This window comes from Pagrus pagrus (genome assembly GCF_965226575.1).
Source record: "Pagrus pagrus genome assembly, chromosome: 24".
NCBI classification, from domain to species: domain Eukaryota; kingdom Metazoa; phylum Chordata; class Actinopteri; order Spariformes; family Sparidae; genus Pagrus; species Pagrus pagrus.
Genome location: NC_140206.1, coordinates 9619271 through 9642856, shown reverse-complemented (window position 1 = coordinate 9642856; position 23586 = coordinate 9619271). Strand labels below are relative to the sequence as shown.

Below are 23586 nucleotides of genomic sequence, written 5' to 3'. Positions count from 1 at the left end.
GGTTTTGACAACAGTTCGGTAATGAACAGGAGGGATGGAGCCATCGCATAGGAAGGAGAGTCTCCAGAGGGGCAACCTCTTAATAGTTAGGCCATCTGAAACCATCAACCTTTCATGAACTGACAAGACTGCACACACACACGGGGACACACGCACCTTTACAGAGCATTCAAATTCCCAGTAGACACAGTGTGGAAAAACATACCATACTGTATACACACATACAAACACCTAATACTGAAATATGGATGCAATCTGCTATAGGTGAGTGTCACACACACAGATATACAAGCATATATGTGCAGAAATACACACTCACTCACCTAGACACGTAATATTAGATGATTTATTAACTCATATATTGCATCCTTGTTTGAGCTGACGCTTATTAAAGTAGCCCGACCAACATTTTGAGAAATGGATTTCCTCGAAACTTGGATGGAGGATGGGTCTCAGCCCAGAATAGACCCAATTAGCTTTTGTTGTGGGTCCAGGAATTTTTTCTTACTCTCTTTAACAGTGCGAGAGAGAGCGTTCTTTGACACTTTCGTTAAATTCTCAGGGAATAATGTGTGATAATGGAAGATCAGGCATATTTAGGGGGCTGGTATAGATCTGATGAGCTTAAATTATGGTTAATTATGGTTAAATTGTCCTGAAGATCTATCCTTTTGTTACCTTTGCGAATAAATCAGCTCTGAATTGTAATGTGAAGCTTTAAGAAACATTTGGAAGCTATGATAATGGTTCACAACCTGAGGGTCGCGAGATAAGTATGAATGATCACAAGATGATTAAATTATTTGTTACACAAAATGAATATTTCTTCAACATATTTTCATATATATTTTCTTGAAAATATAAATTCATATATATCTTCTATATTTTTGTTTTTTCTCTTGTGAAACACTGGATACTTTCATTTCTTTGTGGCCTCTAAGACTTTGTAAGTACGGTCATATATCGACTTTGGGATCACAAGCCAAAAAGTCTTGGAACCACCACTGGTGTAGGTGTTTGAAATCAATAGTTCTTCTGATTTATCTTTGATGTTAATCCAGAACAATGCCTTGCCTTATTCTGGGTAAGGATAAAACACTGCATAACTACAGGATGTATTCTATTTGTGAATATGCACTGTAACCACAAGAGCTTGACGGCTAGATTTAGACCAACTACTGTACTCCCTACAAATCATCAGGGAAATACAAGGGATTACCAGGATAGAAAGTAATTCAATAGGTAAACAAAATCTAAAAATAACTCCGTCCCTGTGTGCTCTGTCAACACTGAGTGCAATGCGTCATAATGTTGGTGTTGTCGTGGCTGTGTGTAGTGTGCATTGTACTAAGAGTAGTAGCGTAGCATATATTGCTTCACATTTATGACTCTGTTCTTGTTTGCTTTTGTAGAAAGTAGTCTATTTTTGAAATTTAATGTTGCCTGGAGTAGTCCCGCTGCCAAGTCAGAGATATTTTATTAAGGCTTTGTTCCAATATCATTTCTCAGAATCAAACGCCAACTCACTATTGTTGCCAGAAGATGATTCATGTGACTTGTTTGTAATTCTGTGGCTGGGGAACATCCAGCTGCTCTCATAAATAGATGCGATTGTCACCATCTGTAATGGCAATCGCTGCTTCATTCAATTACACACATAGGTGTGTGATGACTGCAGGTCTCAGGTGTAAACACGTGTTTACAAGATAAGCTGCGCGTGAGGAGAAGACAGAGTGAGGGAGCTCCGGCACCGCCGCTGTAATTTCATAAGTGACAAAGAATTTCATTGAGGTCTCTCGGCAGGAGTCATTATAGGCCAAAGTAATGCTAAATGCAGAAACAGGAGTGAGTGCTATGCTCATGGGTTTGGTGGGAGGAACTGGCACAAGAAGCTGATCTGAGACTGATCTGGCTTGGGATTTGCGCTAATGATGCACTGAAGTGCAATCCTCTACAATACAAGCCGATCTTCATTTTAATTTCTATTTATCCAGAAGGGGTTGCAAGGCTTGTTGTTTGTTTTTCAGAAAGCTTTCTCACACATACAGTTAAAAATTATTCATACACAGAAGCTAAAGAGTCGGCATCTAATTAAGATTGTTGCTCAGCAGTAGTTGTTGACGGTGATGGAAGCTAAAATACGCCAATATCTTGTGTTTGATTAAAGACCAAAATCAACTCAAACAACAACACAAGGACTCTATAACTATGCTACTGACTGGCCAATGGCTATACTTAGGCACAGAGCTGCACAGTCTTACCCCGGTGAGCCAGATTAGCTGAATGCTAACAATGCTAGCAAGCTAATGTTAAGCGGGTAATGAAAAGAGGAGACAAACCAATTCATGTGAGTAAATAGATGAGATTCATGACCGTTTTAACCAATTTCAGGCAGCTGCAATGGACTAAAAATCATGGAAGAGGAGGATTTCACGCAAATGCACATAAATGCTCATTAACCAAAGTATTAGTACCTAATAGTGGTGTTCGATAAATAGTTAAGTTAGCACTTAAATACTTATTATTTAATTACAGTTCAATCTGTGGAAGATATCAATGTCTGAACCAAACTTCATGATAACCCATCCAACTTTCACCTGCAGGTACGTCAGATGAAAAGTCAGGGGGAATCAAACAGGAATCGTAAATGTGCACCATTTAAGTATAATATCAACTGGATCCTAGTGTTTACAGGGCATCTGTGTCAAAAACAGTTTTCACAACTTTATTATATTCTCTTATTTTGTCCTCACATGGTAAATTTCTTTTAGTGTTTCATAAAATGACCTCAGTAAAGCTGAGAAACAATAAACCTGGGACTAGGTAGTATTCCAGTAGAGAGATACTGATTTGTTTCTGGGCCTTAGTGCTGTGAGCACTGTACTTGATGTGGACTTGGAGCAAAATGGCCCAAACAGCTAATTCATGCCCTGGGGCCTTTAAACAGGTTAATGTTGCTGCGGTCACAACTCCATAAAGAAGTCGGAACAGGCCGAAATGACCTCACTACCAAAATGGCCTCCTTCCAATGGGCTGAAACTCAAATGTGTTCTCGCAAGGACAACAACACAAGTACAGACACACAGAAAGCCACACACACACTTCCCTGAGTCAGAGTCACTCCACTTTGGCACCTCGAGTGGACTAGCAAAGAGACGGGGACATGAGCAGGGTGATACATCTCTGGGATGACACCTCTGTTTGGCGATGAGCTGTGCAGTCACAGGCATTTAGCTGTGATGGCGACACTGACAGAAGACAAAGCCACGGGTTTACAGAGAGCCGCCGGCGGTATCTGGGAGTGACACGTGGGTTATCGTTGACAGGCCAACACTGCATCTCCGGCGCGTATTTCCCATGAACCGCTGAGCTGAACTGCACAGCTTTCAAAAGATAGGAAGACAGCAGATGAGGAAAGGTGAGACATTAATCTGCGGAAGGGGCCTGCTGTGGAAAAAGTCTGGGACAAAGTTGGATGGGTGACTGCGTCGAAAACAAAAAGTCCGACCGGCAACAACAGGATAACTTTCTTGTCAGTCATCATTATCTCTGCCAACCTTACTTTCTGAAACTTTTCTATTCTGTTTTACGTTGTCGCTGATCAATCAGCTGTGATCTTGACGGTCAACCTTCTCCAATTGTCTTTTCCTGGCTCCAAGCCACAGCGGAGATCAAGGGCCAACGAAAACAAGAACAGGCAGAAATAAACCGGGAAAGAATAGGGAGAACGTGGGGGTCATTCCTGGGTGTGGGCAGCCATTTGTCCCAGAGATATCCGTGGATTAGGGGCCAAGGCCTGGCTGCCAGATCTAAATTGCTCCACATAGTGAACAGATTAAGTTAAAAATGAATGGACCAACCGAGCTGATAGAGTCGGGCTTACGGGGGGATATTCTCTTTTCAAAAACACTCCCGGCAGCAGCAAGGAGGATGAAGGCCGATGCCAGTTGGGAGATTAACATAGAGGGGAATCTATTTTCTCACTTAGGGACGCTCTGATTGGTCTGGGTACACCCTCAGTGGTGCTACTTATTTAGTAGCATCATTATCACAGCCATTATCACCATCAATATAAATAATCATTGTCAGGCTTAATGCCACTGTCATCATGATTATGCTTACCATCATTAACACTCTAATCATCATCATCGCCAGTTTATCTTCATGGCCACTACTACCGTATCAGCAGTACTGTCATCTTCATCCTCTTTAGCAATGCCAGTGGTTTAGTTCTAGGGAGAGGGATGATGATCCACCACTTTGGTCCACACTAAAATATTTCAACAACCTTTGGATGTATTGCCATGAAATTTTATATAGGTGTTCATGGTCCCCAGAGGATACATTCTTATGACTTTGGTGATCTCCTGACTTTTCATCTCGAGCCACAGGCAGGTCAAATTTTTCATTCATGCGGTGAAATCTCTACATCTACTGGATAGATTTGAAAAAAAAAGTTGTACAGACATTCATGGTCTCCAGAGGATGAATCCTTTTGACATTAGTGATCCCCTGACTTTAGTGCAACCATGAGGTTGACATTTGTGGTTTTCAGTGATATGTCTCAACAACTATTGGATGGATTACCATCACATTTGTTGCAGACGTTCATGGTCCTATTTGGATGAATGACCTGAGCCATCAGGCCACAATCGTATGCACTGCCATTATGAGCATGTTAACATGCTAATGTAAGCATTTTGCTCAAAGCCTAAGGCAGGTAAGTCTCCACAAAGACTACTCAGTTTCATATTGTGTATTAATCAAATTAATGACATTAAGCAGACATTTTTTTGTTGCGCCAGGGCAATAATGTGTCATATGGGATTTAAAAGCAGCTGTAGACCAATTATGTGAAAATAAGAAACACAAATCCACCCATTACGTAACTTCTCTTCAAACATGATTCATTTTCTATGTACTAATTCAGTATTTTTCTTTTTATTTATTTATTTTGTGATCCTTGGTCTTCATCTTCTTGTCTCTCATTCTGTGTGGAGCCTCAGAAAGTAGTTTATTTTGGTCCCAAAACATAGATGGGCATCACTTTTTCTGCACTCTGCCTTTGTATGAGTAATACAAATCATAACAAATACAATTATCTGTATAACTCCATGTTATTTATATTCTATATCTTTACTCTCAGCCTATCTCACACTTCACTTTGTTCATACCATCACAATATGGATCACTTTTGCATTCAGATTTATCTATAAGGACTAAGACTGTGTGGTTCCTGCGTGTTGGCTCTATTCTGATAAAACCTACAGAATTGCCTCTCAAAAAGACTTTCTGTCAAGAGATCTCCAGATGCTCCTGATATATATAAATAATCTCACATAGCTACTATTCAGTCCTTTCTGTAGTCATGAATGAGCTGATGTTGAGTGGATTAGGCCGTGCTGGGTTTATTTAATGACTGCTGCACAGGCTACAGTACACTGAGCCTCTCTCATGGGCTGAGGTCAGAGAAAATGCCTCATAGTAATAGAGATCTTTTACAACCACCGGGGGAAATCACTGCTGGTTTGTCGGCAGCCCATGTAATTAACCATGTTAGCTTTCTTACACTCACAAAATCTGAAGAAGAAACCCCTCGCAGGTCCAAACCTCTAAATCCTGTGTCACATAAAGTGGATGAAGGCAATTTTGACAGTTGGCAGCATCCCTAAATTCTGAATGCCAAACTCAATTTTAAATGAGCTAGTGCTGACAGTGGAGGAGGAAATTATGTGTTATTCAGTTGATTGAATTCAGCGTGTGTTCTTGCTCTAGGACAGTTCAGCAAGATGGATGTTTGCTGTCAAAGGGGCTTAAACCCAGGCTGAAGGACAGCCGCCCCAGTCACTTCTCACACCTTCTGTATCACTGTATCATGCTACCACATGCAACGCCGGGCCTGGACCTCCTTGCTACAAGAGTGACAGCCTGTCAGGAGCTTGCGGTGTTCGGTATTAGTCTATCTAATTAGCAGGGCCCGGGGCAAGGTTACACACTACAGTAATAACCATTTTTTCTTTCTCCAATACATCATAATGATGGTGATGATCCCACAGGGCAGAGTTGTAATCATTCACTTGCTGACTCAGCTCCAATTATAAAGTGTTGGTTTCAGCTCGATCCTTTTTCAACTGAGGCATTTCCGAGCAAAACCCAGAGAATAACATCCGTTCTTGGTACAAACAAAGCCATTGCTTAAGACCGATTTCATAGTTCTTGCTCCTCAAGCCCTGGTCAAAAGAAGCTCTAATACTGTTTTTTGTAAGGAAATTAATTCATTTTACACATCGCTCTGATAAGATTTCCTTAGAAGATTTTTTTGTACACTTCCTCTTGCTTGACACGAACTTTGCACCACTGACTAAAAGCAAACTGTCTTGATCAGGGCCGCCTGTGGGCCAAAGCTGGCTGAACCAATTGCCAGAATAAATGTTAGCTAAGTGTGTTTCTGCAAAAACACAGATAAGTTAAAAGTGAGCATTTCTTGATGTTACAACTTTACGTTTGTTTAGGTTACATTTTCTATTTCTCTCTTGTTACAATGCTTTGGTTAGGGTTAGGAAAACATCATGTTTTGGCTTTAAATAGCTGTTTCGGTCGCCACGATCATGGATGGAGATGGTCCGACTTCCCGTGAAAAATAGCTGGTTTTGGTCTCCACAACAACGGCTGTTAACATCCCCACGTCTCCTGAAAAATATCCAGTGGTGTGACTTGAACTGCAGTCGGCTAGTTTGTTTGTTATCTGTTAAACCTGCAGTTACACTAGTTTAGCACCAGCAACATGATTCGACGACAAGCTTCTGCAACATGTTTGTGTGCGATTCACATTCAGAGTCTATAAGTGACTGCTTCATTATTACAGTTGCAGAACTCAATCACCGGACAGATTCATTTGACCGTAAAATTATTGGACAAAGTGACTCTCCAGACGGGCAATATTTCCCGAGAGGCCAAGGGTCTTAACATGTCAGTCTGATAGAAATGATCACTTGGTTGCACTTAATGAAATACAGCTGAACTCATAATAACCAGCGCAGATATCTCCTCTGAAATATTCTCAGACCCTCTAGGTTTACTTCAGAAGTCCCTCATGTTTTACCACTAAGACCCACAACCCTCTTGCATTGTTTAATTTCCACTTAATTATTCATTACACCTTTAACAGCATCTTAGGGATAAAACTTAATTTCCTTCTCTTAGCGTGACTCATAAAGGCGGTCAGTAGGATGTAATCTCATGAAGAGCATAAACAGATAAGTGATGCTTCCGATAAATGAAGAGTAAATACAGTTTTATCTATTTATAGCTATCAGGTCTCATAAACCACGGAGCCTCCTTGCCAACAGCATCTGGTAAGAGGTATACAGGAACACAGTGAGTCTACATTATTCCCGCTTCTCATAAAACATCTACTGATAATCCCCAAATTATCTCGCATTTTCCACTAAGATCAAGGTTTTCTCCAGGGTTCGGTAGAGCACGTTTTGAGTTCTGATCGCTTGCTGTAACATTTGTTATACTTAACTAAACCTGAGACTTCTCACTCCCCCAAAAATCTCCATGGTGCTCTGCAGTTTTTAGAAACAGACCTTTTCATGTCGCTCGTCTCCAGGAGTGATGGCTTTCAAAAGGTAATCATGTAGTTTCTTGGATGAATTTTAGAGTAAAGTCTGGAAATCACCACAGTCCATATGACTCATCCTCTGGGGAACATGAATGCCTTCACAAAATATCATAACAAACCTCGGATTATTTGTTGAGATATTTCGGTCTTGACTAAAATGGTGGCCTGACAAGCAGAAGGTCCCTTAGATGAAAACTGTGTGGCAGTTTTTTTTTAATTAATGGTGCCCAAAGGAACTAAGAAGTGTAAAAAAAAAAAAAGGAAAAATGCAACCCAATTAAAAGGTTGAAACCAAGGAGCTGTCCACTGTGCTGAGACGGCCCTTTAGGTTGTAGCTTTCTGTAGCTTTATTGTGTTTTCTGGCCCCAAGCCAGTAATGTGTCTCCCTTGTTTCCCCACAGCCTTTATGTTATAACTAATGAAATAACACAAATCTAAAATTGAGGTTTGTGCAGGATGAACTTTTGGAGCAGGTGTCTTTTAAAATAGTCTGAGTGAAGGTGTGTGAATGCATATGATGTCCTTTACAAATATCCCAAACAGGTATTTCTACTGTACTGATGCTGTTGACTTCTTAAGGATTATGTTCCCCTCTCTGTTACAAACCAAGTTTGTCACCACCAGCTGTCCATTCAGCAGGCATATTATGAGCTAAAATGCAATTAATTAATGTTGTCACTCCCTTTAATGTGAATATGACTCAAGGGCAGGCCTACCCTTTGCTGTTTCACCGCTGAGAGTCGGTGAGTCGCCGTGTGACAGAGACAGAGAGACGGGGGGGAAATGATAGAGAGGGAGAAAAGATTTGTGCTGTGGATTAAGTTGTTTTTATGGATTCAGATATCATTACCGAGTTAAGTGTGATGAGAAATTGGATGCGGGCAACAAAATGCAGATTAGTGCTGATAAATATTCCAGAGCAGCCAATAGCTTTCGCGACAGGCGAGGCCACGAGCCGCAGGGAGAAAGTAACACGTCCAGAGAAGGCTGTCGGTGCATGACAAGGAGGAAAGTGTTCAAACAATGGCTGCTTCCACAAGGAATCTACTGTAGTCGCTGTTAAAGCAAAAGGTCGTAAAAGCAACATATGCCACCTTCTCTCCAGCCTCCCCCACGTCTGTGTATATTCAATCGTTTTTCTCAATGGTCCAGATGGAGGGAGAGCTAGCGTACGACCAGGACAGATGTTTCACTCGACTCGGGGTGCGTTTGTTTGTTTGCCTGTGTGTGTGTTTGTGTCTGAGAGTGAGACGCTGAAGGAGACACGTGGAGGGAATTAAATTGAATCTGAAAGGAGAGAAGAACAAGGGGAATAAATTGAGGGAAAGGAGGGAGAGTATTAAAACGTTTAAGTCCAGATTAACTGCCATTGTTTCAATCTGAATGCATTATAAAGACTCCAAGTGGTTTGAGGTACAGGTATAAGACCTGAAATGTAACATTATATATTCATTATATATATATTTTGTTAAGTTGTGTACCTGGTTGCTTTAACTTCCTGCGAAACACAGGAAAGGCCAGCTGATACGTCAGAGTGAGGAAGCTAGTCAGCTAGCCACTTTGTTGTTAACTATTGTTTGCATTGTTCACTTTAATACATTACAAAACATGATTTTTGTCACGAAAAAGATCAAACTCCTGCTTTTGTAACTGTTTTGATTGAGAGACCTCTAGCAGCAGAAATTACACACCGTGCCTTTAGGTGCTTCCATTACTTTAAGGTACTTTATACTTCCTCTACTCTTCTACTATATTAAATTAAATTTTTAATCAATTTTTGTCCTGAATTTATGTCATAAAACATTCCACTTTCTCAACACCCAAAAGAAAAAAGACTTTCCTGTAAACTTAAAGCTTAATGACCACAAGAAGACTTCCCCTCCCCTGTGTTAGAGCCACTTACAAAATGTCCTCCATGGCTGACAGCACTAGTGGGGGAGAAAGTGAAGGTGCCTCCTGCAGCAGCAGCACCATGGCCAGCGCCTCGGCTCGTGCGGGCAGCGGCTCCCTTTCACTCCCGAGGCAGAGACACGTTTTATGCAAACAACGTGTGGAGAGCAAAGCGGAAACTGGAGGCTACAGCAGACATTTGAGACAAATCATGGCCGGGGGGGCTCCCTCCGTTAATGAGGCAGGCGATACACCTGCGTGCGCGGGTCTGACGTCACGCCTCGAGGCTGCACTGACTCAGGGAGCAAGTCACAGGTGCTGCTGAAAGTAATCAGTCATTAGTGTCAGAGGTGATGGTTCATTAGGCCGCTGAATCTCAGAATTAAGGTGTAGCTTTAGCCGTTAAAGTTAAAACTAGCTAGCACTCAATAAGCTACCTTAGTTCACCTGCTGTGTGGCAGACATAAGACCGGAAATGACGGAAGGTGGAATTAAAGTTTACATAATTTGACTTGGGAGAAAAATCACAATTACTCATTAAACGTGATGTTTCATTAGTCGCTCGTCTGCATCTTAACATCAAAGTAAAACTACAGTTTTAGCCGAAAAAGTTAAGCTAGCTAACCCGCCGGGTGACATTAATAAGACCGGAAATGAGCGAAGGAAAGAGGTAATGTTGTCATAATTTGACTTAATGTTTGAAAAAAATTAGATGGAAGCTAATTATTAATTCTTGAAGGTAACTTTTCTGTCATCGTCGTCGTTTTAGACTGTTGCTCTGCATCTTAAAATCAAAGTAAGTACAATTTTAGCTGATACATTTAAGATAGCTAACACTATATACACTAGCTTAGTTTTACCCGCTGTTTGACATAAATAATCGAGGTAGATAGGTGATTTGACTCAAAAGTAATCAGTCATTAGTGTCAAAAGTGATGTTTTATTAATGTGTTCGTGATCAAGCTGCTGCTCAGCGTCATAAAATCAAAGTACAGTTGTAGCAGAGAAAGTTGAGCTAGCTAACACTCAATAAGCTAACTTAACTTTACCCACTGTGACACAAATAAGACCGGAAACTATTGATTTTCTCATAATTTAACTTAATACGTCAGACAAAATGAGCTATAAGTTGTTACTGTACGCGTGCTCGTGATACAAAACAGAGTCGTGAGCGGAGGGCGCTGTAACGCGTTACAGTAATCCGTTACTCCGCAGCCCTGCCTCTACTATCTCCGTCTGCCGCTTTGTCTACGCATCCATGTGGGTTTCTTCCCTTCGCACTGTCGGCGGTGCTGCGCCTCTCTCGGCTCCGTCAGCCTCTCAGCCATTGGCCTCGGACACCATCAGTCTTCCCCCCCCCCCCCCCCTTCACAACAATAGACCCCCACGCGCACACCGCACGCACGCAACATCCCCTCTCACGCGCCGCCACAGACGCGCACAGTGGCTTTCGAGGAGCGACGGTGAAATGTTGGTGAAGCTGCGGTCTGCCGACTCCTTTCTCTCCAGCTTCACGTCGGCGAGGAGCGCAGGGAAGCGTCTGCTGCGATGCGCTCAACCGGGGACGCGTCGGAGTTGAAATAAGGGAAACACGGGGGGTCGGGGGAGGAAAAGAAAAAACAAGAGGGGGGAGATTTTCGTGCGAGGATGACTGACTGGTGACAAAGAAAACGGGGAGCCCCCTTTGGCTTCGGTTGTCATCACCCGCTAGAACTTGACGGAAGGCGTTTTTTTTGGGGGGGACCGGCTTGCTCTTCTCACTTGGACAGCCAAAGATTTTGTATCATCATTATTCTTGGAGGGGAACCATGCCTGTCCGGAGGGGTCATGTGGCGCCACAAAACACATTTTTGGGAGTAATTATTCGTAAATTCGAGGGACAAAGTGAGTATCTCTCTCTCTCTCTGGTGTCCAGTGTTGTGTGGGTGCGTTTGTGTTGTGTTGTGCTGCCTGCCTTTTGTGTCTGTCCTGCTGCATCCTCTCAACAATTAGGAAATCGTCTAATAGGCCTTCTTTTATAACATGACTTAATTTTATTTATTTTTTTCCGGATATTTCGATAAACTATATAACAGAGATCCATGAAAAGTCATTACAAGTTAATTATCCTGCTTCCTTATCAAGCACCTGGTGTGTTTATAGTGCTGTAGCGCTCCTGCTCCAGCAGAGATTGTAGTTTAAAAAGCTGCATATGTGGAAAAAAGAGAGGATTAAGGGATTTCATAAGTTCAGATCATATCCCTTAAGTACCTTCATTGCCCTTATTAAATCCTCCAGACGTGTTTAGTTTTCGTGGATTATTTGCGGTGCTGTGTATTTGCACACCACGCTGGAGCAGGCCTATTGAATAAAGCATCATTTGTGCCATAAATCTGGTTTTACAGCCGAATATTTCCCTGAATTCTTGTATTTTTTAATAAAAAGTCAAATTGAAGGCAATCGTATAAAAGTACAATAAGCAATCCAGCCTTCTTATGGAGATTAATTTGTATTCACTGGAACAGTGTGATGGAGGATAATCCCATGTAAACCCATTACATCCACCTACTTGTATTTATATTTGAAATATGACATTTTTAAAATATTCCTGTTAATGTATTTCCAGTTTTAATGTATTAATTGATACATCCACATGTAATAACTAAATAATACTGTCTTGTTTCTGTGATATTCTGCCCATGATCAAATTTCCCCACTTAACTCCCCCAATCTCCCTCCACAGATAAGAAATTCATCATAGCCAATGCCCGTGTGCAGAACTGCGCTATCATCTACTGTAATGACGGCTTCTGCGAGATGACGGGCTTCTCCAGGCCGGACGTCATGCAGAAGCCGTGCACTTGTGACTTCCTCCACGGCGAGTTCACCACCCGGCACGCGGTGGCCCAGGTGGCCCAGGCGCTGCTGGGCTCCGAGGAGCGCAAGGTGGAGATCACCTACCACCGCAAGGATGGTGAGTGCTGCGGGCTGTCTGTCTGCGTGGGCTCAGGTGGCGAGTACAGCACATGACATGAAGCTGTAGCAGTTGTGTCACTTTCAAAATGCACTCTGCTGCTGAAGCTCTTTCAGTCCCTCTTCAAAAGCAATCATCATGTCTCGGTCTCTATTTCCACCTTGAACAACACTTTGATTTGTGCTACCTGTGTACTGCACAAGGCAGACCCACCTGCAGTGTTAATGCAAGCTACTTCAGTGTGGGATAAATGTGTGAGAGGTGACTTTTACAATGTCTAACACTGCAGGTACACAGTGGGTAATTTTTAGTTCTGAGTCGGCTCTATCTGGAGCATTTTGCAGCAGCAAATCACTGAGTGCACCCATTTAGAGCCCTGAGGGGGGAAGAGCAGCTGCGAAGGTTTCCTTCGTTGTGAAGTCCAGTTTTGAAATGATGCAGGCGCTGGGTGGTTGGGAAAGATGTTCATTAGCCTGCGCTGGATAGGGCAACCTGGGAAGGATGTAGCTCACTTCCCCAAAGACTAATGTGAAGATAGTGAGGCGTGCAGTTTCTCTGCTTCTCTTAAATGCTAACTTTAGCATTTTTAGATCCTGTTATGGCTCCCAGAGCTGAAAATTGCCTGTGATTGACCGTATCTGTATAGCTTTTCCATCGTTAGATCGTAGATAATCTTCTGGTGTGCACATGCTGCTAACGAATACTGCATGCAGATCATGACTTGGCATGACAGCTGGTATTGTTTTGATGAGTTACAAGGCGAGCTCCACAGTGAACGTTTAAAACAGTAGCATCAACTGTGTGCTAGTTCAGGGAGAGTTCATGTAGTGACCTCTAACAATGACATATGTATTCAGATGATTAAAGCTCCTTGCATAACGTTTAAGGGCTAGGTGAGGAAATGAGGATTAATAGTTTTATAAGAACTACGTGGGGATCGCCCACACGTGTTTGTTTGGGGTTATTGTTTGTTGGAGCCCCCAGCAGGTGTGTTTTCTCCTCAATGATTGTTAATACTGCAGTGTGAGAGATACGGTTAATCAAACCAAAATTAGGGATGCGCCTTTCGTAAAGTTCTGGGCTGTTACTGATGTTTAAAATGACAATTTGGCCAGTAGACGTTGCCATCACCAATGTTGATTTTGTTTTTATTGTTGTGTATCCTCCTTTTTTGCCAGGGGAATCTTCATTACAACAAAATAAATGAAATATTTTAAAGTTACTCATCCCTTCATGACACCAGCTTTGAAAGAGCACAAATTCGATCGTACAATTGATGGATTAACCCTTAATGTATCTTTCTTTCACATGAAAAAGATTCCTTCCTTCCTAACTGTAATAACAGCTTCAAAAGTCTTTTTAGTCCTCTATACAAGTCACTACTCAAAGATCCTCAATGACTGTTCACTACTTGCTGTACTTAGCCTTACAAACTGGTGGCAGGGATGTCATGGATATGCAAGTCAAGAATTGATGGGATGCTTGTTACCGGTGAATGACATCATATCTGCTGATAGCAGTCAACAAGGTGAACACTGGCTGATACCGTTGATCAGCTGAGATATCGGTGCATCCCTAATAAAAATCATTCAACTGCACATCGTTTTTCTTGACGTTCTGGCAGCTTTTGTTAAATCACGTCTAATGTATTTGATCATTAGCTGAAACCAGAAACTATGCTTTTTGTATCAATGAGTCATGCATAGAGAACAGTTTGCGATAGGGTTGCTCTGATACGATAACGGTATCGGAAATGCCTCCTTCCTAACATGCTGTTAACATCTGTTATCAGCCAGTAAGTGAGTATGTGCATCAAACTGATGCCTCGTAATTTGTTAGTGTTGAAATTGGACCTTGCTACTCCCTAGCAGCGTCCTTTACACTGTTACTTAAGAGATTTTTTTCTTCACAAGTATCTATAAATGACAATCTGTCTTCATTCTCCGTATGTATATGTTCATGCCAGGCCTTACAACAATGATAGCAATCAAAAATGGTATCTGAGCATCTAGTTTGCAAAAGTGGTTAATTACTAACTAACTACTAAGTCTCAAAACATCCATAAAGACTTTGCAAATCCTTTCATGTAACACTGAATTTGTATTTTTCTCCAAAATGTTGATAAATAATTGCCTCATCTGCCATCCTCTAAAGCTCACTTCAGGCCTGTTCCCACCAGCTGAGATAGCTACTCCACTTGGTAGACTAACCATTGTACATCTGAGTATCTGTCGAATGTCCATGGGTGTTGTAGGAGAAATGTACTGTCAGGCTCCTGATCTGGAGAAAGTTTTCAAACTTATCTCTGCTCACAAAAAGATGGATTCTCCTGTGGATAATGAGACAAGATGCTGTCAGGGCGATTTGTTTGGACGTTTGATGTGTGATAGGAGCTCTGGATCAGGGATGATGTTGCGGCCTCGACTTGTGTGTGTCTGTGTGTGTTTGTGTGTGTATGTGTGTGCCCGTTTGTGTAATTCATACTCAGGCAGGTATGAGAAAACCCAGAGGGAGAGAGGTGGCGCAGATTAGATTGAAGACAGTTTACAGAGCAGTTACACATGATAGTATCCGTGGAGATATAGATGTGTGGGGTCAAAGGTTGGAAGATAAAGTTAGAGAAAAATGCTTGAGGGAGTAGGCAGGGAGAGATGTCAGCTTATTTTTGAGTGGGCTTCAGCCTGTGCCCCTCGAGACAGTCTCTATGCAACCCATAGCCTTGTTGTATATTGTTTTTACTGAACTTTGACTAGCCCAAGAAAGCACCAAAGAAAAGGCTCAGTCAGTATCAGCTAAGTAACAGGAATTCTGCTATTACGGAGCTTATAATGTTTCAGTTTGACAGTTGACAGTGTCAGAAAGGAAGTAATTCTACTTTATGTTTATTATTGAGTACGTAGTGGGTGGTGGTGGTGGTGTTCATTATATTGAAAGGTGTTCCTAATACTCTGCTAATCCCATGTATGTCAAAGGGACGGCCAAAATATTGGAAACACTTCTAAATATAATGCAGCCCCATTCAACACCACGGCAAACTACAACATCACTAATAAACATCTAATTAAATAAATGAAAATTGAACATTATTATCTTTGTAAAGGCAGAAATGATGGAAATGGTATTGTAAAGGATGCAATTATCTTGGCCAATTGTAGAGCTGCAACAATTATTTGATCGATAATTGTCAACTATTAAAATAATCGGCAACTATTTTGATAATTGATCTGCTGAAGAAGTCAAAATTCTCCGAAGCCAGCTTTTGAAATGTGAATGACAGTAGTCGACAAAACAAGACAATTGAGGACGTAGTCTTGGGCTTTGGGAAACCCTGATTAACGTTTTCTGACATTTTTCAGATCAATCAGTGATTATTGGAGAGAATAATCAAACGATTATTTGTCCGTACAATAATCATTAGTTGCAGCCAAGTGTGCCTAATGAAGTGGCCAGTGAGCGTATATGTTAGCCACAGATTTCACACCCAGATGTCTAAATAATGGAAGTACCTTTGCATTAGTACCAATTTACATCTTCCCATCACAGCCGACTACTCATTTAAGTCCAGCCAGCTACTTTATTATATTCATTTTCAATTCTAATAAAATAGTTATGTAACCAAGTTGCAATTCGCCATGTGAATGTGTGCACATGCTCAGCTGAGAGGTTGTGTCCTGCCCAGTAGAGATCGGAAAGTCTTCTTCAGTGTTTGACAAATATTAGCAGAATAATTAGTGACTAAACACATTAGGAATGGCATCGATTTCGCAGACGGGGAGAAATCCTCATTAGATGAACTAATTCAGAAAACACTTGTTTCAGCAACTGGACTATTGTGCAGTGAGCGTTAAAAAGTCTCGCTACATTCTCCCCCTGGCTGGTAACTCCATATCCTTGTGGAAAGCCCTGGTAGTGGAAATGTTAAACACATTTTCTGATGATCAGAAAACTTATTTTTCAAACTTTTCTCCGAGGAAGTTCCTTTTCCATATCCAAGTTTGCTGTGGTGGTTCCTAAAATGTTCTCTTAAACTTACCAGAACATTTTATAGTTACAAGCACCTTCAAGGAAGGTTCTCCAGATGTTCTGTGGAGGTATTTTGAAGAATCAGCATGCGGGAGCCATTAATGAGCGATAACACACAATATTGTGTAACCACAAGATAACGTAATGAAGAACCCTTCAGGGAATATTTGTTGAACTAATTAACCAAACACAACTGCTCTTTGAAGGCTATAAAACATGTTATCAACCATAGTGGTAACAAGTTCAGGTCGAGTAATGTACTTTTACTTTTAATACTTGAGTACCTTTGAAAATTTGAATGTGGAACATTCACTCATATTAGAGTATTTTATACTGAGCTATGAGCGGTGTGAGGTAAAGGATTAGTACTCTAAACTCGGCCCTAAGAGGTCTGATGCCTCTCTGGGCCGGCACATTGTCAGCCAAACCAAGCTGGGGGTTCAGTCTGCATCGATCCACTGAGCAAACAGCTTTAATGAGGACACAAATACCTTCATGTTGCATTGATCTTCAAAACCGGTGCATTGGAGAGGGGAAATCAATGACGGCCGAACGCCCTCCCTGCACCCACTGGCCCACAGGAGACTTGAATAAAAAGGGCTGGAGGGCTTCTGCCTGTTGGACCCAGCAGCGAGGGAAAAGGCCTCATTACCATTCTGTATGCTGTGCCTCTAATTACCTCAGTGTTTTCCTCTCACCTGACTCAGAGCTTCTCCAGGGAAGGTCGTACACCTGTTTCAACAAGGCAGACTACTTTTATAATCTCCTATTTATTATCAGCAAGTATGGCTGCACAGTTTATCAGACTGGAGATCATCAGGATTTTATGTGTCTGCAGTTCATAATCTTGTAAATCAGTGACAATGGAGTGTTATCCTTATGTGTTTTTTTTTATTTTGGTATGTTATTGCCTATCAGAGAGCTGGATGATATGACCTTAAAGCAACATTATGTAGCTTTTTTACCACGAAATAACAGCTTCAAAATCATTTTGATGGTACAGTGTCCTGTAATAGGGTGAGTGGTGTCTCTGTCTCAGCCACTCAGCCCCCATCACTTGTTTCTGCACTGTGTAACTTCAGTGAGAGGGTAGGATCACAGCATTACATACAAGTTTACTTCAATATACAAGTTTTCAACACATAACATTGTTATGACGTGATTAGGTTTGTTTGTAGTTAGTACCTTCATTATGTCCGACAATTTGTTACAGTCCTGGGATTTGTATTGACAGTAGTTCTGTTGTACTCAGAAAAAAGTGAATGGCAATATTTTTCAGCTTTATCATGTAACAAAATCATATATCTCAATTTTTTTTAATGCCAATATCTCAATATATCTCGAATATTGTAGAGATGGATATTTACTGGATATTTATGGATGTTCCTTTTTACAAAAATCACTAGAGGTGTCATGATCTAGGATGTCGAATCCAGGATCTGGTTTGTTTTTTCAATTTTAAGGTCTTGATTTGACTTGATTTTCAATTTGCAAATTAGTTTTTCAGCACTAAATGCTATACTATTTTCAGAACATTTTCAGAATGTAAAGATCTTTAAAAACATCGGTTTAATGCCCTGACAACATTTACTTACATAGCTGGGTTTTTTACGACAGTAGCTTGTCGTTCTCCTGGTTGCTTTTTGCATGTCAGGGGCAGACCAGTTCAAATAATATTCACCAAAAATAAAGATTTTCCGATACTGCCTTAGATCGATTTTCAGTTTAAAATCAAAATCGTGGCACACTTAGTTAACACAACAAGATTATTTTTTTATAAGTAATCATCAGTAATGTGGATATAACGACAAGTATTACAACTATTAGTAAACAGTCTGGTAAGTTCATATTATTACATCACTTTACTGTAATGCAGCCTTTAAAACCAGCAGAAGACAACACTAACCCAACCATAACTTATTGGATTTGTTACCATTTTACATTTTTGACATTCATTTAATCCAAATGTGAAGAGGCAGCGACTTCAGTTGGAAAAATGGAGACAGTGATAGTTTGTCTTTGAAAGCACAACAATGAGGAAGAAGGAGAAGAATGGACCGCGATAACGCACAACTATCCATCTTATTTTGAGCAATAGCGCAATCTAAACAATGCAGAAATGAATGAATGAATCAATGTAAGTACTTCTGTCCCTTCCTCTATCCAACACACAGACACACACAGCTCTCAGCCCCTATCTCGATTGTCTCCTGTATTGGAATTCCAGGAGAAATGTCATTGCAGTGAGCTGATTGCTCTCCCCACAGTGGACCACTGGGGTTTCTGTGAGGCAATCTTCTGCTTTTTAATCCTGTGACCCAGGGTCTGCATAAACGCATCGCCCGCTGTCCTTTACAGTCCGTGAAGGAGATTCTGCTCGTCAGCACAATCTTCCGGCACATTCTTAATGCTTTATGATTTGTGCCCTAACAGAGCCACCGGTCCTCTTGCCTTCCTGTGTTCATATCTCGATGACCTCTATAGGGAAGCCAGCGTCATTAAAGTGGCAAAAGTTTCCTCCGAAGTCCTGTGCTTGACATTTAGATGCTTAGCTGCTTACTGCACTCAATCTCAAACACAGGACAGGTCAGCTATTCTCTTATATGACTGTTGTGTCATCACATATTGTCCCATACAGCTATTACTCACCTTTAACATGACACTGTTGTTTTTGTTATAATTAACCAAGGCATATTCTCTGTTCTCAGCCCCTTTTAAGACAGAGAGTGAGGCATTAGAGCTATTTTGCTTTGCTCTTTGCTGTTGCCATCCCACATATTTATGCATTTTAGTCTTTGTTTCCATTCGTAACCATTGGCAAAAACAAACCTTTGCCTGTGTGCGAGAACAAGAGGATACTGCAGCAGCCATTCTGCATAATGTAGTGTGTGTAATATATGCAGACTGGCGCATGTGAGCACACTGTATGGATGCTCTGTGTAAAGGGCGTTTTTAAGACAGACGATGACAGATGAATTTCACAGTTATAATCACATCAAAACAAAAAAAACAAATGCATGCTGGATAAAGTGATTGATTCATAAAGCTTGAGCAAACAAAACAGCCAGTAATTAACTCAAGGACAAACAGATTTGGATTGGATACATGTGTATAACCCACCACTTTTTAGATGTTTAATCCTCAATGTGATAATCTTACTAAACATATTGTTTCACAGTGATACTTTTGTAACCTAACACTGATTCCACTTGTCCATAGTCATTTGTGTGCTAAGTGCAAATGTTGTGCCTGATGTTGATTTCTCTCTTTCAGTCCACTCAAAGAAAATTATTATTTTCCCCAGTCAGTGGCTTTTTCAATGGCAGAAAACTGCAGTTTAAACATGTCAAATAACTTTCATATTAGGCCCACACTGAGGGGAGATCACTTTCTCTAACACAGCAGGTTAGGGCAAAGGATGTCATTAAAAAATCAAAAATTACTCACGGACTGTCATTTAGGGATCATTTGTTCAGAGAGAAAAATGGAAATGGAAAGTTTTCCATTCAATTAGCCCTTGACTGAGTCGCTCCATTATGTGGTCTTACAGTAAAGGCTGGAGAGGTGCCAAGACTTTGGATTTAGGTTCATTTTTCATTAATTTTCTTCCAGGGTTTTGTAAAAGATATCCTGGCCTGTTTAAGTGGTAAAGCTTAACAGTGCGATTAGACAATGAAGTAGTGAGAAAAGAAATTGCATTTGTAAGATGAGCTGATCTCCTTTCATCTAAAACAAATGCAAATGATGAAGCAGATGTGAGATCAGATCTTACATTGAAACAAAGCACTGCAGTTAGCAGCCACAACTAAGGCTTCAGTCAGTGCTTGTTAGGCTCAATACCATTTACCTCTCGTGTTTGAGTGCCCCCTTGCCCCTCAGAACAGTGTTATGAGGGGTGGTGGTGGAAATCTCCCGCTATGAAATGGGACAAACCTTCAAGACCCTCATACCTCATCTGGTATCATTGATCGTGTTTATGTCAATAGATGTGACCGGACATTTCCAATATGCCATCTTTAGCTCTTTGCACTACTGTGGCAATCCTGGTTTTATCACAATTGCCATTTGCCATGTATCAGATGGAGGTTGAAAAGCATGGACGCTCACAAATCGTTTACAACTTTGCTACCAATCAAGTTATAAAATAAAAAGGAATACTAGCAAGCTAGCTAGTCAGCTACCGAGACATCAGCAAACTAGTAGGGATTGTTTTATGCTCGTTATAAAGAAAAGGACCACAGTACATTGAAACTTCAGAGAGTTCTTGTAACCCTTGGTTATGAAACCTCTGTTTAATACAGGGCCATGTAGCCCTAACACTTGGCACTACCCCTTTATCCAAACAAGAATCAGGACACCCTACCCCGATGTGTGATTGCGCAAAATGGAGGGCTTGGGCTAAGTGATAGCTCGACAAGCGGTGTAATGGGATTGGGCCTTACTACAGGTCTTTTATTTGTCAATGAATACATTCTCTTTCTGCCTTTTCATTTCGGGGAATCCGATCAGAATAAATCTCAGTGTTTTTCATTTCATACTAAAGAGCCGACTCTCAGGGTCCTTGGTGTATCAAGAAATCCATAAGCTCAGTACATGGTAAAAGCTCTCACTTGCACATAGCAAATGAGACTGAAATGTCATGCTATAAATAGATTAAAGTTGGTTGTGCTTCAGCGATGCTCTCTGAGATTAGAGGTTTTCTTCCCCTCACATTTAAAATGAAACATTAAAGCTATAAGAATACCTCTCTGGAGACGTTTAAAATCATGTGTGTAATGGAAACATCACCATCAAACCTCTCTGTGGATATGCATTCCTCTTACTTATTGAACATGTACATAAAAAGCTGTTTTGTGTATTACTAAATGTTGAATGAAGATGCCACTGACAATTATTTGGCATTTGCGAGTTTCAGCTTCCCTGTCAAAACCTGATGACTACTCACAATGCAACGTGACTGCTGATTGTTGGACTAGTAGAGTAAATATGTTATTACAATATCAGTCAGGACATTTTATTATATTATGTGGATGCTATAAGGTGACTTTACACTTCTGATGCATCTCCTCCACACTGTGTCCCGCTCTTTTGAATAACAAGTAACGAGTGAATGAGGATCTATAGCCCTGAGTGGAAGCATGAGTGATGATGATGATACCGCCCGGGGTTATTTGCAGCCAGAGTTTGATGGCGCGACTCTGGAATGGAAACCATTCTCTGTTCAACCAATTCTTTTACATCCGCTGCTGTGCAAACAAGATAAGCTCTTATTCTCTTTCGCCTGCAGTCTCTTTCACATTCTCAGGTTCAGCTGAGAGCCTACAGTGGACAGCTTGTGTGTGTGAAAGACATATGCATGAGGCGAGATAGAGTGGAATAAAAGATGCAGTGGGGAGAGAGAGACAGAGGGCAACAGCAAGACAAAATTAGGCACATAAATGAGACAGAGGGAGTGTGGGGATGAAGGAAGGAGCGTTTATCCTAAACTTAGTTTGACATTTTGTGTTAAGTTAGTGAGCTGGCAAGAGAGTATAAATTAAGTTGTCGTAGAGGGAGGGAAATCAGGTGAAGCTAAATATCAGACTGATTCTTCCAATGTGGGAACTCCCTCCTAAATCCAGTCCAGAAGCTTCATAGCTGCTCCGTAACCCTCAGCGTGTCTCTCAAAAGATAACGATGCAGATACGTTAATTATCCTCAATTCACCACGGTAGAAATTGTAGCTCCCAACGCAGACTAAACCCATAAAGGATCAAATGAATAAAGGCTCGGCAAATGGTGTGTGACTTTGAATACGGCTGTCCAGCTCGCTCTCATCAGTCCTCAGATCCTGAGAGAGAGCAGTGTAATGAGCAAGCCCCCCATTCTCAATCTAAAGTGACATGGACAGATTTGTGTTGTAGCAAAGGCTTCGATTTCCTCTGTGTGTTCATGCCTCGCAGTGGAGCTCATTTATAACAAGTCTCATCAATGGCTTCTTAGAAGAAGAAGAGGCTCCGGGATTACAGATCGGTCATTTATGGGAAAAGCACATGTGTGGTTGGTTACTCTCCTGAGGTTGGTTTCCATTTTAAGCTCAAGTGCTTTTAAACAGACAAAGTGCAGGGATGTAAAATAGGTTTGTGTTAACATACCACGAACCATTCGGATGAATTTCCTCCCGTCTGTCACACCTTCATGTTTCCGTCCCTGTAAGAAAAAGTCTCTATGTGCAGCACAGCATAGTGTCGTCCTGGCAACCGTTGAAAGAGCCATGATACATCACTGCAACTCACCCTGGCGTCTCTGCCTATGGGACTCGCAGCTGGAGAACAGAACACACTACTGGGGGCTGGTCACACAACTCTGAAAATACCATTAAATTTAAAATTAGCATCTGAGTCAAGTACAACTCATGCAGAGGAATTTGACGCAGTGATGATGCTGGTGTAGAGCCATACAGTACTGACATGTCACGGACAAGGCCAGTTTAAGAACAGCAGGATCAATAGTGTAATGCAGAATGATGGACAGCCATTTAAACTCAGGCACCTCATGATTCGATTCCATTTTGATTCAGAGGGCTACAATGTGATTATAAAACAATTTAAGACATAATGTATCAACATTTTAGATAGTCTATGCATGATTTTTTTTTTTCTCGCTACTTTTAAAACATGGACCAACAAAAAGCTGGTCTGAAGTCGATGGTGCAGTATTCCTGCTATTTAAAGGGCGCATTATTTAGATAGTAAGATGCACCTACAAAGGCGAACCCGCATCATGCGTACACTGTGTTCTTATGGTTAGAGAGTCTGCTTTCAGTTATTTTATCTTTTGTAAGTTAAAAAGAAATGCAGCATCTGTCATGACAGTAAGAAAGTGCTAAGTACGCCCTCAGAGTGATATATGATATGCTCTTTTTTTACCTGTTTGTTTTGAAAATCGTGGTCGTTTGGATCAATAATCCAATCCTTTAGAGGCCATCCTTTCTCCATTATTTTCCTGCAGGGTCATTCATTACAGTCCGACTTCTTGACATTAATTTCTCCCAGAGGCCACCCCGTCAAGTTAAATGAACAACAGGGTGGCATGAACGGGTCATTGTCAAGAT

At 41.2% G+C, this 23586-nt stretch overlaps 1 protein-coding gene across 4 annotated transcripts in view; it reads left to right on the top strand.

Moving 5' to 3' along the window:
* The first annotated feature begins 9576 nt into the window (after positions 1-9576).
* LOC311253417 (voltage-gated inwardly rectifying potassium channel KCNH7-like) overlaps positions 9577-23586 on the top strand; it is a 69203-nt gene continuing 55193 nt past the window's right edge. For all 4 annotated transcript variants that reach the window (XM_084347364.1, XM_084347363.1, XM_084347362.1 and 1 more), the window contains exons 1-2: positions 9577-11401; positions 12240-12470. In XM_084347364.1, coding sequence (XP_084203490.1) covers positions 11326-11401; positions 12240-12470 — 307 coding nt within the window. In that variant the 5' untranslated portion in view covers positions 9577-11325. The remainder of the gene's footprint in view (positions 11402-12239; positions 12471-23586) is intronic.